Here is a 12,232-nt window from a genome sequence, read left to right as displayed (position 1 = left end):
TCCATTCACGTATTCCAAACTCAGTGACCATGACGGTGATGAGCACCCTCATCTCAATCCTGGAAAAATACCAGCCCCGAGTACACCAGGTTCCAGGCTGGGCCGATGAGTAAATTCACTTGTTTGATTTAAAACTGGATTGATAGGTTTTCTTTCTCCTATATTCACAGAGACAAATTAAATGCCTTACGAAGACATAAGGAAAAGCTGGAAGAAAAAATCATGGATCAATACAAGTTCTATGATCCTCCTCCAAAGAAGTGAGTTGATTGAAGTGTAGTGACATAAAGACAGAACTTAAAAGCTTCCTTTTCTGTGCACAGGGTGAAAGCAGCCATCTAGGGCAGGCCCTGCACCATCCACCTGTGCACAGATGCCTCCCACATCAGAGAGAGTTTAGAATCCTTTCAGCCTGCCTCTGTACTCTAGCTTGTCCTGTGAGGGGTGGCCAATGTCTGGTGACCCCAATGAGACACAGGCTTCATTTAGCTATGAGCCTTTTTTAAAGGGGCAGAGCATCCGTGGTCCTGGAGTCACTCAAGCAGAATGGCGGGGCTGCCTTGTCAGGTTTTCGTCTCAGGATTAAACGTGACCTGGACACCCATGTTCCTGTTTTGGAGAGGATGCTTGGGCAGCACACTTGGCCCAGCCCCCATGGTCTTCAGATGTGGGAACCTTTTGACCTTATGCAGATTTTTCTGGATTCACAGAACCTCAGGGTGGCTTCATGGACATGTCTCTTCCCCAGAGAGCAGCAGCTCTCCCCAAGTGGGGCTGGCCCACCCTAGCAGTGCTGCCCCTTGTCCACGGCCTGAGCCCCAGGAATTGTCCCTTCGGATTGTCCTGGCCCAGCCTTGAAGTCAAAATCACTGCAAATCCCTTGAGGTCTCTCTGGGAATCCAGAACCACAGAATTTCCGAACCTCAGTCTGTTTTTGGTTTTTGTGTGTGTGCTTATTGTTTTGTTTTGTTTTTTTTGAGACGGAGTCTCGCTGTGACATCCAGGTTGGAGTGCAATGGCACAGTCTCAGCTCACTGCAACCTCTGCTTCCCAGGTTGAAGCCATCCTCCTGCCTCACCCTCCCGAGTAGCTGGGATTACAGGCATGTGCCACCATGCCCAGCTAATTTTTGTATTTTTAGTAGAGATGGGGTTTCACCATGTTGGCCAGGCTGGTCTCGAACTCCTGACCTCAAGTTGATCCACCCACCTCGGCCTCCGAAAGTGCTGGGGTTACAGGCGTGAACCACCATGCCTGGCCCAGAACCTCAGTCTGAATCTTCTGTTTGACACAGAAATTGAAGCCAAGATGAGAAACTGGAGTGATAATATAAATAGGTGCTGTTTAGTTTCAGAGATGGGGTGAGAGCCCAGGCAGGGTTCTCTTCATGTCACACCAGGATGCCCTCGGTGTCCAGCTCACTGTGATGTTATTACTTACTCTTTAAATGCACTGATTTTTAATCAAACAGCCTGCTCTCCTCTGCCCTCTCAACCTCACCCAGATTACTCAGTGCCAGGGAGGAGTCAAGGGAATGCCAGCTTATTTCATTGATTATTAACTTTAGCAGAAAATGAGATTCATGGAAATGGCTTTTTGACAGAAAAATTGCCAACTAAATTAAGCACGGCATCACTTCCTTCATCCTGGGAGACTAGAGTGGATTTCTGTCACAGTGCACGTGCCTCTACCATCCCCAGCCCTGTGCCAAACTGAGAATTAAGTTCTAGCTCCTGAGCCCCAAATATGATTACCATGGTCATGAGCGTCATTGTCCTGAACCCCACGTGAGTGGCCGAGCTTCCCAGACTGGGGAAGAACATCCCAGCCCATGTTAGGGAACCAGGGACCCACTGGGGGTGTGTGGGAGGGCTGGCTATGTCCTAAACATCTACTTCTAACCAGGAAGAACCACTGGATTGGAGCCAAAGCCTTAGTCAAACTCATCAAACCAAAGAAAGAGGGTTCGAGGGAACGCTTAAAATCCACCGTGGACAGCCCTCCCTGGCAGCTGGAGTCCTCAGACCCCGCCTCGCCGGCGGCCTCTCAGCCGCTCAGATCACAGGCCGAGAACCCCGACACCCCCCCACTGGGCTCCAGCTGCGCAGAAGAGCGCGACGCCCACAACGGGTCTGCGGGGAAAGGTAGGGGCGGCCGTCCTGGCCGTGGTCGGGTGAGGAAGGGGGTGTCCTGAAGGGTCCCGCACCGGTGGCTGTGCACACGTGTGCAGGAACGTGCCAGGGGTGGGTGACTGCATGTGCACCTTCTGCTTAGATGTGTTACGAGCCAAGTAGAAATTCAGCGTGGCGACCGTTTTGTCCCATAATGCTTTTTTTACTTTATTTTATATTTTATTTTAATTTTTTTGAGATGGAGTTTCACTCTTGTTGCCCAGGCTGGAGTGCAGTGATCTCAGCTCACTGCAACCTCTGCCTCCAAGGCTGATTCTCCTGCCTCAGCCTCCTACGTAGCTGGGATTATAGGCGCCCACCACCACGCCTGGCTAATTTTTTGTATTTTTAGTAGAGACGGGGTTTCACCATGTTGGCCAGGCTGGTCTCGACCTCCTAACCTCAAGTGATCCACCCGCCTCAGCCTCCCAAACTGTTGGGATTACAGGCGTGAGCCGCCACGCCCAGCCACTTTTGTTGTTTTAGAACGAAAAGTATCATTCATCATGTAGCCGGGCAGATATCTCAATATCCAAAGCTGACATTCGTGCAGGTACCATAGAGACAAGCGACATAGCTTATTTTGGGCTGCCTCGTATGTGCCAGATTTGTAGTAAGCTGCTTTGTGCAGGGAGATCCCAGGTGCACTCAACACGTTCTCCATGTATATAAGACCTCCCGAAAGCCTTGGGTGGTTTATCTGTTACCACTTTGAAAGGTGGGTTAGGACTTCTTCAGCCTGATCTGGCCTTGTGTCCCACCAGCCATAGGACACACTGTGCCTTTTCCCTAAGGGCTGTCCTTTGGAGTTTGCCAGAGGTTCTGAAACAAGAACAGGATTTCTCATCATGTATGCTGTAGTTCATCAACTCTCAGGAGCCATGAAAGCTGCACAGTTACTTCATATACCACGAGGCAATCAAACGGTACAGGGCCACCACTTCGAATTTTTCTTATGCTCTTGTTGAAAGAGCTTTTCTAAATAAGAATTCGATTTTTGTACACACACGTAAAAGGAAAATAGGACCAAGATGAGTTGGTTATGACCATGTCAGTTTTGTCACCGTGGCCACCTGGCCAGTGGTGACTGAGACATCACTGAAATTGCCTCCTAATTTCCAAGACGTTAAAGGTGTCTTAGAATCGATTAGACACAGCATTTACCTTACACATTGTTAAATTTTCAGCTTTACCTTTAAATATCATTTTGGGGAGATTATTTATCCCAGGCCTGCATCCCAAGTCATTTAAATTTTTACAAAGGACACTAGGACTTTCTGAAGACCCAGCCTATGCCTGAGACCCATGGGGTCTTGGAGGCGGAGGATATAACACTGAAGACCAGCGACAGGCTACCCTCTGAGTGTGGTGTGTGCACAAGCCTTTCAGGGGGCACATTCACAAGTACCTGTTGTGTCCCCTTCAGATGCAAAAAAAAAAAAAAGAAAAGAAAAAGACTTGGTGCAGTGGCTCATGCCTATAATCCCAGCACTTTGAGGGGCCAAGACAGGAGGATCACTTGAGGCCAGGAGTTTGGGACTAGCCTGGGCAACACAGGGAAACCCCCATCTCTACCAATATATATATTTTTATTTAGCCAGGTGTGGTGGCACATACCTGTAGTCTCAGCTGCTCAGTAGACTTGAGCCCAGGAGCTCGTGGCTGCAGCAAGCTATGGTCATACCACTGTACTCCAGCCTGGGTGACAGAGTGACACCCCATCTCTAACAAAAATAATGTTCACGCACATTGTTCAGGGACTAACACACTGTCATTCTTTATGGGGATAAGATTAGATAGAGTCAGCACCGTAAGACAGGGTGAGAAAGAAAAAAATTAGAGACCTCACATGCAAGTAAATGAGAAGCTTAACTTTTTTCAAGCTAGAGGGGTTCTGTTGCCTCAGGTTTTTATATTGGCTCCTGTTTAATTTTTGGACATTTGTCATCTCAACTTGTATTACTCTTTAAGTGGAATTAATTAGCTATAATCAGTCTGAGTTAGGAAAACTTTCAGAGAAAAAAATGCTTGACTGGTCCAAAGTGATCCGTGAGCAAGCAGGTCTGTAACCATGATCATGTTCACTAGCAGCCACCATGTCTTGGGTGCTCCCTCTGGGCCCAGCACCCTCTAACTACTTTATGTGCTTTATGCATCTCATTGAATCCTAACAACCCTATCGAGGCAGGTGGACGTGGCCTCCCCTGTGTAGAGGTGAGAAAGTGAGGCTCAGCAGTGTGAAACACTTGCTTTGGGTAACTGGGACCCAAATGCAGGTCGGCCGCACTCCGGAGCCTGAGCTCTTAACTGCGTGCACTTAACTGCATGGACTGCCTCCGGTTAAAGCTCTCTGGGTCCCTGAAGATGCCGAACAAGAGCCTAGCCCTGAACTGGCCACAAGGACCAGCCTTGAATAAGTTGGTCCCTTATTCTGTGGTGTGAGCCACTGTGGCCACCAGGTGGTGCTGTGGAGGAAGAAATAATGGAAATCCTGGTATCAACTTTAATCCTACATCAGAAATTGGTTAGGTCGATTAATGTTACTATAAGACAGTTTAGGAAGTTAGCCCAATTGTCTGCTTTGTTAAGACACTAAAGGCTAAGGAGTGGAGGATTGGAGTGGAGGATGTATATAGAAGATCTAAAAGGAAATCATGATTCTTGGTGTTGAAGGGTTTTTTTTAGTATGCAAAGGAGGTATTTAAATTATTTTAAAACTCATCCTGCTGAAAGATTATTTTAGAGATACAAAATCATTAGTGAATACTTCAGGTAGAGTATTTGATTACAGCGCCCTGAAACGGATCATTGAGTGTTCCCAAGGTCTTTGAGTGGGAACGGGAGGATTGTGTGAGCTGAGCTGTTAGGGACCCCATCATTAAAATGGATGAGTAAGAGAAGTTGGGCCCTAAATTAATAAGCATTCGTGTTTAATAATTTGGCACACTGAAACTGAAAAATCATCTAGACCATTGGCTCCTTGGGCAGTATGTAATTCTCCTCACACACTGAGGAAATAAATTGTTGGCGTTCAGGTGCCTTTAAATTAATTGAGTCAGAGCACAGATGATTACTGAGCCCTGATTCTGGTCTTGAGTACTGTGTACTGTTTTCATCTTTCCTGGGCAAGACGGGATTCTGATTTCTTAAGTACATTTAGCTAATTTCGATTCATTTGTCATTATTGTTCATTTCATTTATTTGTGTTTTCTTTTTCCTTCCTCCTTTGGGTTATCCGATTGATAACAATTTAGCACCTCCGCGCAAAAAGAGTCCCTTTTTGAAAAGCAAAAACAAGGACAAAAACAAGTCTCCAACGACCCACCCAGCTCTCTCTAAACGCCTGCGGTTCTGGTCTTCCTCCGACATCCCATCCTCTCCTAACGAGCCTCTCTCTTTCTCCGACATTGGAGATTTCTAATCCCTTTCCTTTATCATGTGTCTGCATTGTGTACCCTCCTTCATTTCCGAAATTCAAACAAACAAAAAAAGCCAGCGTCTAAAAGGCCAGATGGCCGATAGCAGACCCCTCCTCCTGCCCCCAATTTCAAGCTTAAAGTAGCCAGCGTGGATTCTGATTTCAAAATAGAAGATGAGTTGTCACACTCCCTGGACCATTTCTTCAGCACAACACAGTTTTAGGGGGAGCCTCAGGATATACGTGCACATGTCCTTGGGCCAGGATGTCCGTACTAAGTAAGTCGAGTGGCCGTGCCCCTCTCCCATCTCTTGCACCTGCGAGCTTATGTTTTGCCCGTGTGTCAAGCAGCACTGGCGGGTGGTTGCTGCACTTCCTAAAATGTACAGCCTCTGTCAAGTGAGGGGTTTTTTTAAGACTTATTTTTAAGCAGCTAAATTTAAAACTGCTGCCCTTTTCTCCTCTTCCTTTGTCAGAGCACTGAGTTGTGGGCCTTTTCCGGTAAGGCCCTTATAAAATGTGTTCTGTTTTGAAGGATTGATTGCTCCATTCAGGCATTTTGACTAATTGGATTGATTTTGCCCAGACAGAGTTCAGCCCAGAGTGAAGTTTTATGACTGTGCTGTGGTTTTATGACGTCTTGGATGCTGAAGTTAAAACAGTAGGAGACAGAAAGAACATCAGCACACAAATCATGCCTCGAGCAAGGGAAAATGCCAGCCGGCCAGCTAGGCCATTACCTATGGAGCATTTCCTGTCTCGAGCCATCCCTGTACCACCTCCGTTATTTTTGTCATATCCTGATACCGTCTATGATTACCTACAAAAATATGATTACCTGCATGTTTTCCCTTACATTGATTCACAGTTTGTAGTTAAATGTATTAAAAGGAAAGATTAGTATCAGTCCTGTAAGTGGAAAACACACATATCATCATAAAAACAAGGTAATCATGAGAATAAACACATAAATACTAAAATATGAGAGTCGGTTAATGTGCCACTGACTTCATCTCATGAGCCTCGCTCTGGGAACCCTGGGCTGCCGTGGTGCCGGGTCCTCCAGACCTGCCTTCCGCGCATGCTGTTGGAATTGTGCTTTCTCTGTTCGCTGCTCATGCTAACTGTTCACTCATCTCTGCCTCCCCTGTGGATCCTCATTTTAGCTTCACCTGTAGGATGACCTGTCCCGATTCATTCCACCTGTCCCGATTCATTCCACCTGTCCCGATTCAGGCAGACTTGAATCTTGCTTCTCATCAAGGTTATCTTTCAAAATCCAAATTTCCCCTTGATTTCAAATCATCAGCTCTGGGCACTTAAAACTGCACAGTGAGCCCAGACTTTGAGTGGCTGGGAGGGCAGACGGCTTGATGGGTGGAGAAGCCGAACTGCAACAGTGAGTCCTGGCTCTGCACACGGAGTGGGACGCTCTGCAAAGTGCTTTGTCAGCTCTTAGGAATGCCAGCCATGTTCATTTTTATCTTGTGTTGGGAGAGCCTGTCCTCTTTCCTGTGGGGTAGTTGGTTTTATGGGCTGTTTTTCTTTTATGATTTTATATGTTTTTATTTAATTTTGACCAGAGTTTATGTTCATGGTAGGAAAGTTAGAGATTTCAGAAAAGCACAAGACACAAGGTAAACATTTTCTTGCAGTTCGTCTCACCATGCAGAGATTAAGGCTTCCCTTTTTGAAAAAACAGAATATTGTGAGGTTAGCAATAAACTTCTATTTGAAGTCCTTAGTGAGTCCAGTTAGCAGGACCTTCGGATCCTCAGCTACAGGCTTGGATCCTTGGAAGTCAGGGATTGGAGTTCCGGACAGTGTTACACAGGAGATGTGTCCTAGAGTGAATATGTGTGACTTTTACCAACAGTTTATCCCCTCAGGGGCTCCCTTTGTCTCCTCCCAGCCTCTCAGGCTGGCAGTGTGACCCCAGCATTAAAGCCAGAGCCATCCTCATGGGGCCTCCGACACCACCTGAAGCCAAGCCCTCTTGCCCCCACCTGCCCCGCCAGGCCCCATTTAAGTTGCAGCCCAAGAGCTGTGGCAGCCCCGCTTTTGTCTCTGTGGTCCTCGTGCCCTGCTGCCCTGCTTCTAGGCCATGGTGTGGTTTCCCAGCCTGGGTACAGGACTTGGCAGCCTCATTTCTCAATGTCGTCTTCTGCCTCAGGCCCTGGGGATCTAAAACCAAAGCGAGGCTCCCCACACAGAGGCAGCCTTGACCGCACAGATGCCTCCACCGATCTGGCCATGAGGTCCTGGCCCTCGGAGCTGGGCTCCCGGACCTGCTCAACTTCAGCCACCACTACAGCCCCTTCCAGCTCCACCCCCATCGCCCGGCACCCAGGCCGCACCAAAGGTGAGTCGCAGGCCCTTCCAGAGCCATGAGCGTCGGGCCTAGTGTCCTTCCTGAAGACCCCAGGCTCTCGGAAATCAGAGAGGTTGCTCTCCCTCTCAGTCTGAGAGGTGGTGAGCAGAGGGGTGAGGCTGCTGACAGGCTTTGGTGGCACAGATGCAGCTGTGCTTACCAGCCAAGGACTTTGGGCAGGAAGCCCTCCAGAGGCCCAACCGCAATGGGGCCTCAGAACCCACTGCCACCACCGGCATTCAGGAAGTGAAGGCACCAAATAGCTCCAGAAGGGAGGTGAAGGTGGGCTGAGAACCAGAGTTTGGGCTAAAACCAGGCAACTGCCATTGCCCTACCTTGGTAAAAGTTTGGGGTTTTTTTCTCAAGAGAAGATAAATTATACATTTTAAATTAGTGTGTGTATGTGTATTTTAAATTTTTTGTAGAGATGTGGTCTCATCATGTTGCCCAGGCTGGTCTCAACCTCCTGGCCTCAAGCAATGCTCTTGCCTTGGCCCCCTAAAGTGCTGGAATTACAGGTGTTGAGCCACTACACCTGGCCAAGAAAGGATAGCGTCTCTGAACTGGAAGTTCACTGACGCTCACAGTTGAGGCAGGTGTCCTGTATTGAAAACAAATGGGTTCAGTGAAGGATTTAGGAACTCCCTGTCTCCAGGGTGCCAGGAGTTCACATCTTTAGGCATGAGATTAAAATATTCTTTGAGTAATCTCATTAGCCTGAGAGAGTCCCAGCAGAATGGCTCAGTCAGATCTTGCCGGGTGACACTCAAATCAGAGATAAGAGAAATGACTGCACCCAAGAAACAAGAACAGGATGCTATAAAAAAGCAACAGGGAAGGGAGAAGCATTTGGAAATTTAAAATATGCAAAGAGAAAGGAAGAGATAATGCTTAAAACGGAAAAGGGCATTCCCCTTATAATTTAAGAGATAGGAAAATATCCGAAGAAACAGCTGAAGGAGTTGAAAGTGATTGCCTCTGGGGTGTTGGAAGTCTGAGAGAGCAAGAAGGGGTTAATGTGCATAAATAAACCCACTCACCTGACTCTTGAAGCCATGGGCATGTAGAACCTTGAGTCTGAACAACAAAGCAACAGAGATAGGGTCCTGACCTCAAGGGACCCTCCCACTCCAGATATCTGTTGCAAGTGGGCATGTCACCATCTCCAAAATGGAGACCCTGTTGTCATTTTGGAGGGGACCCAGGGTCTGCTGTCAGGTAGAAACTAGCAGGATTTTGAGGTGTGGGGCATTTTCCAGTCCTCAGGGAAAGGCCAAATGCTTGATGGCCAATGGATTCCAGGTCTGTTTCTGGTCAGGAGCTGTTAGTGCAAGGGTTAGTCCCCAGGAATTCAGCCTCTCCCCTCAAGGAGTAGATTCTGATTTTGCCTCTTTTTCTTCCTTCTTCCTCCTGCCACCTGAAGACAACTTGACTGCTGAAAGCGAATTGCTCTCAGGGCTGGCCTCTGAGACTGGAAAGGACTCCCCAGGATACTCAATATTCAGCTCTTTTTATGTCATCCTTAGGCCAGAACACGCCTTTGGTCCACACGTTCCAGCCACAGCAGAGGTGGAAGTGTGATTTAAAGGGGATGGGAATCGGGAGTGTCAGGGTTGTCCCAGCAGGAGAAACGGTGGAGGGGTAGGAGAGGCAGGTCCCAAAGGCAGCATCTGCATGCCATTCCCTCATCCCCAAGAGCTGGAGCTACTGGGATCCGGGTGCCAGGCGAGGTGGCGGGGTTCCCTGTGGATGAGGCATGTTCCGTAACCGTGACTCACTAGCCTTATTTTCACCTTAGGCTATAACTCAGATGACAACGTCTGTGAGCCATCCCTGGAGTTTGAGGTCCCCAACCACAGGCAGTACGGTGAGTAGGGAGGGTGCTGTGTCCTCCAGCCTGGGTTTCCAGACTGGTTTTTATCCACGGTACCTTTCCTTTAAGCTGAGTCCTGTACGGGAGTCCAACACCAAATGAAGGTGGAAATGGGGAACCCATTCTTCCTTCCCCTCCCCAGGGGGCTGAGCGTGTAGCTTCTACTTACATACCTCCAGTGGTGGGGAATTCGCTACCTCCCAAGCATCACAGTTCTGGAAGCACCGACCTCTCCTCTTCATGCCTTCAAGCACCCTTCCAGGCTGGCCAGGAAGTTCCGGTGGCCCAGGTGGGGAGCGTTCATTTCAAGAAGGTCCCTTGCTGTCCTCACTTGGCTGCAGTTGCCCATAGTAGCTCTGAGGCGTATTTAGTCTTGGAAATTGTTAGAAGCACTTGTCGTTGGATTCGAGCATGTTATAAATTTCTGCAGAAGGGAGACAGTAAACAGTACCTGCCTTCTCAAAAATCAAAAGCTGCTTTGGTTTAATTTTTGAAAAGCAACCCTAGAAGGGTGAGAAAATAATCCTAAAAAGACCCCTTGAAGTTTACATCGATTTCAGTTTACTTCTGAAAGGCTCGGTAAGTGTAGGAGCTGGCATCACCTCCTACCCCTATCCACGGTCTAAAAAGCTTGATGATGTTGACATTCTTACAGTCTTCTACTTGAGTAAAGAACTGTAATGAAGCAATTGAATGAATGGCAGTCTTACATCTTTACACTGAGTGGAGGCTAATCCAACAGAAGAAATCTGCCTCGTGTGCTGGGTGCATCTCCCTGAGCAGCCAGATTTGCGATCAGTCAGCTAACCATAGGAACTTTTTTCATAAATGTTCTGTTTCCTCTAGCTTCTCTTAGGAAAAAGAAGGGAAAAGGATTTGCATTGCAGTACTTGAATAAACAATGGTGCTTTCGGGCTGTTGATCGCTATCACGGTTTCCTTATACTGAAATTTACTTATTTTTTAGAGAGAGATGTGCATTTGTTTATTTCACATTTTCACTGCTCAGGGAGGGGACCGATTCTGTTTTTAGGCTATTCGCTATCACCAAGTATGTTTTTGGCTCAGTTTCAAACATGTTTGCTAGCAGGTGTTTTCTGGACATCTGCTGTTTGCAGAGCACCTCAGCCCTTGGAACCAGGTGCCCTGTGGACCCAGGAAACCTGAGTGAACTTGCCTTGGTGGCACAGTGAGCAGAGGAACCCCAGGTGTCTCTTCTGCAGGCTCCTGAGGTGGCTCAGCTCAGCACCTGCTGGGTGCTGGGGGTGGCAGGGACAACTGAAATGCCGTCCTTGCCACGGGGGTTCATAGCACAGCAGCGTAGACATGTTTGCTCTCGAGATAGGGCCGCTGGAGGAGTGGCCCAGGAGAGGTGTGCAGGCCCTGGAAGGGATGGCCTGCCCTCTGTAGGGAATGGTGCCAGCCTTCCTGAAAGTCTGCAGTGGGGTAGCATGGCAGAGCCACACTCAGGCAAGCACCTATTGTGGCCAGGTGGGCAGATGCCCTCAGCACCATAAACCTTGATTTTTTTCCTTTGGGGCAGATGTAAATTTGAGGCAAATGACACAAAGAAGCTGAAGAATAGCAAATATCCAGGAGAAGGGAGTGCCCCCTTCCTTCCCAGGCCCCTGGCACCTGCTCCCTGTGGGTCCCCTGACGTGACACCTCCCTGGTTACAGGTGCACGCACTTACATGTGCGCACACATGGCCCTGAACAGCCCTCATCTCTCTTCCCGTGGCCTCGGCCTCGGCTGTCCACATGTGTTCCAGAAAGCTCTGTGCAGTAATAGAGGAGGGCCCCCCGCAACCTCAACCTCTGGTTCACCCAGCACAGCCTTTTTTTTGTCTGCCCTCTATACTGGCATTCTGTGTGAGATTTCCTTTGTGAAGTTGTTTGAAGCTGCAGCCCCAGGCCTCCTAAATGTAGATAAGCAGAGTTATCATCTGTTGATGGCTGCCTGTGCTGTGCCCAGCACTCGGTTGGTGAAGTGAGGCTTCCTCACTGGAGCGCAGAGGGAGTCCCCCAGTTCCTCCTTCCTGAGGGCGTTGGGCTTAGCTTTGGCACGGGATTGTTTTGCTGCATCGTTTTTCTCAGATGGCTCATCTGGGATATACCTGGTCATTGGCTTTTTAATTTTAACACTGCCATTTCCTTTCAGTGTCGCGGCCAAGTAGCTTAGAGAGCAGTAGAAACACATCCAGCAACAGCTCACCTCTTAACCTAAAAGGTAAGTCTTGTGCTTCTGTGTACTTTTAAAAATTGATTTGGGCCAGGCACAGTGGCTCACGCCTATAATCAGCACTTTAGGAGGCCCAAGCAGGTGGATCGCTTGAGCCCAGGAGTTAGAAACCAGCCTGGGAAACATGGCGAAACCCCATCTCTAAAAAAATAAAAAATT

At 48.3% G+C, this 12,232-nt stretch overlaps 1 protein-coding gene across 5 annotated transcripts in view; it reads left to right on the top strand.

Moving 5' to 3' along the window:
- Positions 1-12,232, top strand: part of CCDC88C (coiled-coil domain containing 88C) — a 145,816-nt gene that overhangs the window by 126,212 nt on the left and 7,372 nt on the right. For 4 of the 5 annotated variants that reach the window (XM_055361213.2, XM_004055575.5, XM_055361214.2 and 1 more), the window contains 5 exons: positions 171-260; positions 1,906-2,144; positions 7,763-7,951; positions 9,759-9,827; positions 11,993-12,061. In XM_055361213.2, the coding sequence (XP_055217188.2) occupies positions 171-260; positions 1,906-2,144; positions 7,763-7,951; positions 9,759-9,827; positions 11,993-12,061 (656 nt within the window). Of the gene's footprint in view, positions 1-170; positions 261-1,905; positions 2,145-5,425; positions 5,857-7,762; positions 7,952-9,758; positions 9,828-11,992; positions 12,062-12,232 lie in introns of those variants that run through there. The other variant, XM_055361217.2, reaches the window with a different exon arrangement.

The sequence above is a fragment of the Gorilla gorilla genome, chromosome 15 (genome assembly GCF_029281585.2).
Source record: "Gorilla gorilla gorilla isolate KB3781 chromosome 15, NHGRI_mGorGor1-v2.1_pri, whole genome shotgun sequence".
In the NCBI taxonomy this organism is placed as follows: domain Eukaryota; kingdom Metazoa; phylum Chordata; class Mammalia; order Primates; family Hominidae; genus Gorilla; species Gorilla gorilla.
Note: the sequence above shows the minus strand (reverse complement) of the source record. Positions and strands in the feature narration are given on the sequence as shown.